The sequence below is a fragment of the Sinocyclocheilus rhinocerous genome, unplaced genomic scaffold (assembly GCF_001515625.1).
Source record: "Sinocyclocheilus rhinocerous isolate Xijiao unplaced genomic scaffold, SAMN03320098_v1.1 scaffold2682, whole genome shotgun sequence".
NCBI classification, from domain to species: Eukaryota; Metazoa; Chordata; class Actinopteri; order Cypriniformes; family Cyprinidae; genus Sinocyclocheilus; species Sinocyclocheilus rhinocerous.
The window spans coordinates 221,954-227,938 of NW_015663712.1; the positions used below are offsets into that span (position 1 = coordinate 221,954).

Genomic DNA, 5,985 nt, shown 5'->3' on the forward strand with positions numbered 1-5,985 from the left:
TGTGTGAGTGTGAGTGTGTGTGAGTGTGAGTGTGTGTGTGAGTGTGTGTGTCTGTGTCTGTGTGTAAGGATCAGTGTACAGGAAGCAGCTGATGGTCACCGGCAGTAGACTCGTCAGTTGAGCATTTGTCGGCTCAGTTTGACCTCTGACCCCGTGTGTGAGGGGTCATGTGTCTGGTTGCTGGAATTGTGGGAAAAATGTCTAAAGCACTTTGAAAGAGTGAGCCGGATTAATTCACTACAGAAATGCTTTAAATGCTCCATTTTCATGACAGGAGTTTGTTTTTGGTCATTATTGGTGTTTTATTTTGATTCCCATGGTGCTTTGCAAGGATGTGTTCAGAGGTGACCAACATTTGGTTTCTCGTCAGTCATGAAATTTCCACTAACTCGCGTTTTTGTTCATTGATGCTTTACATGTAAAACATTGTATAAAAACGGATGTGTACAGCTCATTCAGTCGCGTCTATAAGCTGTTGTAACAAATTAAATGATCTTTTTTTAATAAAACTGAGTGAACTTTTAATTTCTTCTCATTGCATGTTTATGCAGCTGAACTGAACTGAAGCGGAGTGAATGTAGTTCTGGTCTGTCTGCGTCTGCATCACATCTGCGCTTCTGAATGCAATTCAGTTCAGTGAGGAGAAGATGGACTGGTTAATACTAATGTTATTTTACTTCATCGCGCTTTAAACATGTTTTACTGCATGGATGTGTCTGCAAATATATCTTAATGCTTTCAACAAGTTTTACTTAATGCATCATTTTAAAGGTTAGATTAGGCCATGAACTCTAGCTGTAAATTGGTCATGTTTATTATGTCTTGGGTATTGCTGGACATTGGTCAAAATGTATGAGATATATCTATATTACAGTTAAATCTATTAAGATGGGAAGTGAACTGAAAATGAGGTTTCTGCGCATGCGCGCTAATACAGCTGATGATTCCAGATGATTTTAAAATCAGGGACATAAATACACCTAGGACTTCTAAATACCTAATAATAAATATATTTAATGTTGTTCAAATGAAGTTCTTAGCAATGCATATTACTAATCAATAATTAAGTTTTGATATATTTACGGTAGGAAACTTACAAAATATCTTCATGGAACATGATCTTTACTTAATATCCTAATGATTTTTGGCATAAAAGAGAAATGTATCATTTTGACCCATACAATGTATTGTTGGCTATTGCTACAAATATACTCCAGCGACTTAACACTGCTTTTGTGCTCCAGGGTCATTTCTGATTATTATCAATGTTGAAAAGACGATGAATATCTTTGTGGAAACTGTAGGCAGATGTCGTGCAGATCCACTTGATGACTCTAACTGCGTCTCTCACAAAGTTTATTCTTTTTTCAACACACACACTTATAGCAACAGATGTACACAAGTTGAGGTCCATCCAAACCCAGGTGCTGTAATCTGCTCTATTCCACATCCATCACTTCAGTGTGGCTCGCCGCCGCTGCTCTTCTGCTGCTCTTGGGTTTGTCTGCAGCTGCAGCAGGAGGGAGCTTCTTCTGCGTCTCCGCTGTGAACAGAAGAAGAGTGTGTGAGTGTGTGTGTGTGTGTGAGTGAGTGTGTGTGAGTGAGTGAGTATGTGTGTGTGAGTATGTGTGTGTGAGTGTGTGAGTGAGTGAGTGAGTGTGTGTGAGTATGTGTGTGTGAGTGAGTGTGAGTGAGTGAGTGTGAGTGAGTGAGTATGTGTGTGTGTGTGAGTGAGTGAGTGTGTGAGTATGTGTGTGTGAGTGAGTGTGAGTGAGTGAGTGTGAGTGAGTGAGTATGTGTGTGTGTGTGAGTGAGTGAGTGTGTGAGTATGTGTGTGTGAGTGAGTGTGAGTGAGTGAGTGTGAGTGAGTGAGTATGTGTGTGTGTGTGAGTGAGTGAGTGTGTGAGTATGTGTGTGTGAGTGAGTGTGAGTGAGTGAGTGTGAGTGAGTGAGTATGTGTGTGTGTGTGAGTGAGTGAGTGTGTGAGTATGTGTGTGTGAGTGAGTGTGAGTGAGTGAGTGTGAGTGAGTGAGTATGTGTGTGTGTGTGAGTGAGTGAGTGTGTGAGTATGTGTGTGTGAGTGAGTGTGAGTGAGTGAGTGTGAGTGAGTGAGTATGTGTGTGTGTGTGAGTGAGTGAGTGTGTGAGTATGTGTGTGTGAGTGAGTGTGAGTGAGTGAGTGTGAGTGAGTGAGTATGTGTGTGTGTGTGAGTGAGTGAGTGTGTGAGTATGTGTGTGTGAGTGAGTGTGAGTGAGTGAGTGTGAGTGAGTGAGTATGTGTGTGTGTGTGAGTGAGTGAGTGTGTGAGTATGTGTGTGTGAGTGAGTGTGAGTGAGTGAGTGTGAGTGAGTGAGTATGTGTGTGTGTGTGAGTGAGTGAGTGTGTGAGTATGTGTGTGTGAGTGAGTGTGAGTGAGTGAGTGTGAGTGAGTGAGTATGTGTGTGTGTGTGAGTGAGTGAGTGTGTGAGTATGTGTGTGTGAGTGAGTGTGAGTGAGTGAGTGTGAGTGAGTGAGTATGTGTGTGTGTGTGAGTGAGTGAGTGTGTGAGTATGTGTGTGTGAGTGAGTGTGAGTGAGTGAGTGTGAGTGAGTGAGTATGTGTGTGTGTGTGAGTGAGTGAGTGTGTGAGTATGTGTGTGTGAGTGAGTGTGAGTGAGTGAGTGTGAGTGAGTGAGTATGTGTGTGTGTGTGAGTGAGTGAGTGTGTGAGTATGTGTGTGTGAGTGAGTGTGAGTGAGTGAGTGTGAGTGAGTGAGTATGTGTGTGTGTGTGAGTGAGTGAGTGTGTGAGTATGTGTGTGTGAGTGAGTGTGAGTGAGTGAGTGTGAGTGAGTGAGTATGTGTGTGTGTGTGAGTGAGTGAGTGTGTGAGTATGTGTGTGTGAGTGAGTGTGAGTGAGTGAGTGTGAGTGAGTGAGTATGTGTGTGTGTGTGAGTGAGTGAGTGTGTGAGTATGTGTGTGTGAGTGAGTGTGAGTGAGTGAGTGTGAGTGAGTGAGTATGTGTGTGTGTGTGAGTGAGTGAGTGTGTGAGTATGTGTGTGTGAGTGAGTGTGTGAGTGTGTGAGTGAGTGTGTGAGTGAGTGAGTATGTGTGTGTGAGTGTGAGTGAGTGAGTGAGTGTGTGTGAGGACAGGTCTCTGGAGATGGTGGCACTGAAGAAGCAGAAACACCGTACCTTCCCCAGCGATCTTCTCTCGCTCCATGCGCGCCAGCTGCTTGATCAGCTTCCTCCTCTTCTTCCCCGAGAGCGTGATGTTGGCTCTGGAGCTGGAGCTGGAGGACACACAGCAAACACGGTCAGTGCACTCAATAACTTACTCTGTGTGTGTGTGTGTGTTATTCAGAGACGCAGACGCACCTCCTCTTCTTCAGATGGTGTTTGGTGATGATGTCCCGGTCGATCACAGCTCCCACGATCCGCTTCTTCCGTCTCTTCTCTTGACTCAGAACCCTGCGTCTCTTGAACAGCTTCTGGGCCAGTTCCTGCAGAACAAGCAGCTTCATCAGCACTGTGTGTCAGAGTCGGAGTGAAAGCCAATCCTAAACCCTTGCTCGAATTCAAAAGGACAATGCAACTTCATAGTGTTAATTATAGTCGGTTTTATTTTAATTATTTTTTACCGTATTAATAGTTCATAGCACACATGTATAGCCTCGGATCAATGTGATTAAGAGATGAAAACATGCCGTGAACATGTGCTTCTACGACGCATTAAAATCAGAGTTTTAATAAGTCTGACGGAGCCAATATAAAACAGGAGGCGTACACATGAGAGAAACGCACAGTTATTAGCAGAAGCGGATGGTTTTGATGCAGAAACTCACAGTTTTGGGTCTGTTTATTTTCGCTCCTGGTCCCATGCTGCCGCCGCTGTGTCTGAGAAACCGGAAGCCGGCGCCTGAGGATAAAACAGAATAAAAGTCCACGAATTCAGACAAAAATGTAAAGGGCATAATTAATTTAAATAAAGATTACAGAATGTAAGTATAAACGGTTATGAGTCATTACAGACTGAGTTTTTACTAAAATAATTACTACAACAGAATCAGCAAGTGGGAGAAAAATACATTTAGTCATTTAGCAGACGCTTTTATCCAAATGAGGACAATTAAAATAATTACAAATATTTTATTTATAGTCTATAGGTAGTGAAGTTCTGTTAAACATAATAGTTCTATGGAATCAGATCTGTTCGTTCTCAGGATTGTTCTGCACTGAGTAGCGCCGCCTGCTGTTCGCGCACAGACACTGACACATTATTATCTTTATTATATTATAATCAAAACTGCGAGCGCGAGGTGAAAACTGCCCATATTTTGTCACTAAAACGTTCATCTTAAGGGATAGTTCAGCCAAAAATGAAAATGTGATGTTTATCTGCTTACCCCCAGGGCATTCAAGATGCAGGTGACTTTGTTTCTTCAGTAGAAGACAAACGGAGATTTTTAACTCAACCCGTTGCAGTTTTGAACATCACATTTTCATTTTTGGGTGAACTATCCCTTTAATGTGAAACCGCTGGACGTCAAAGATGAGCTGCGGAAGTGCGTCATGTTTTCTCAAACCCGTCTCTCATTGGGCAGTCAAGTAGATAGTCCCGCCCCAAGCTCACCTCATTGGATGTCAGGCCACTCATACCAACCAATCAGTGAAAGCCTCAGTTGAGCTCTGAAACGCTCTCAAACAGACCAAGCTGAATGTGTGCGAATGTCCACAAGGTGGCGCTCTCCACCGAGAGCTCATGTACAGCACTGTAGAGTCTGACTGAACGGTGAAGCTTCTCTCTTCATGCGGTTCAGATGCAGCTGCAGGTGCTTTACGTTCTCGAGACATTCCTGTGTTCAGTAGATTAAGGGTTTAGTTTATGATGCATTTTTCAAATGTCTATTCATTGGAGTTGTTTTAATATCAAAATATAAAATATATATAACTTTAGTTTCCCACTCTCTTACACTAAACATGCATAAATGAATACATGTAAATAAAAAAGCTTCTTTAGAAATATAATATGCTATTAAAAAAGCACAAATGTACAAGTCATCAGATCTCAGAGCGCCGCTGTGGTTTCACCCTCAACCTCACATTGTACTTCAGGTTTCTATCGTGTTTTGGAAACAGATGCCAGCAGAAAGTGTGAATGGGAAGGAAGGAGATAAAATGTGGTTTGCAGAACAAGATTACTGTGGGCTGTGTTCTCCTGACAGAGCTGCAGAGGAAAGACTGTGAGCTCAAGAGCCTCAGATATGCCGAAGCACAGGCGTTGTCATTTGTTTCTTCACTTCTGAGTTCTTCTTCCAGATCTGATGACCAGCAGGCCGTGTCAGGCCCTCACCGGATCACTGTTGTGTCTGTCCTTCAGTGCGGCTGATATTTGGGGTTATTTTCTGAGTAAAAGAACAGAGAGATCTCTTTTGTTGTTGTTCTGGAAGCAGAAGAGACTCACAGGAGCACTGAGGATCTGTCTGTCTCTGCTCACGCTGACTCTGATTCTCAGGTCCAAACAGCGGGTGTTTCTTCAGATGTTTATCGGCACACTAGATATGGCGCGGGTAGTTTAGAGAAACGGTGGGTGGGTTAAGGGTTTCTTTAGTTGACGGGTAGTGTTCTGGAAACAGACACCAGCAGAGAGTGAGTCAGGTCAAAGTGAGAGCTGCACTGAACAGCTCAAGCTGTCTTCTCTGATTCCGTGTTTGCTTCATGATGTTCGTTTGAAATGAATCAGAAACACACACCTGGTTAGTGAGGCTGACCCAGACCTGTGTGTGATGTGAGTGAATCCGGTCTGAGACGTTTAATAGTTGTGATGGCTTTGATTGGGTTAGAAACGAGAGCAGAACAGATGCAGAGACACTTCAAGGCCAGACGGAAGTTTACACGTGTGTGTGAGTGAGTGAGTGAGTGAGTGTGTGTGAGTGAGTGAGTGTGTGTGTATGAGTGTGTGTGTGAGTGTGAGTTAGTGTGTGTGAGTGAGTGTGTGTGTGAGTGTGTG

The 5,985-nt window shown here is 43.4% G+C and overlaps 1 protein-coding gene across 1 annotated transcript in view; it reads right to left on the reverse strand.

The window, feature by feature from the left end:
• Positions 1–1,273: 1,273 nt before the first annotated feature.
• c4h11orf98 (chromosome 4 C11orf98 homolog) overlaps positions 1,274–5,985 on the reverse strand; it is a 17,135-nt gene continuing 12,423 nt past the window's right edge. Inside the window, exons 2-5 of the mRNA XM_016539363.1 lie at positions 3,821–3,894; positions 3,354–3,478; positions 3,171–3,268; positions 1,274–1,543 (exon numbers count right to left, since the gene is read on the reverse strand). Coding sequence (XP_016394849.1) covers positions 1,440–1,543; positions 3,171–3,268; positions 3,354–3,478; positions 3,821–3,894 — 401 coding nt within the window. The 3' untranslated portion in view covers positions 1,274–1,439. The remainder of the gene's footprint in view (positions 1,544–3,170; positions 3,269–3,353; positions 3,479–3,820; positions 3,895–5,985) is intronic.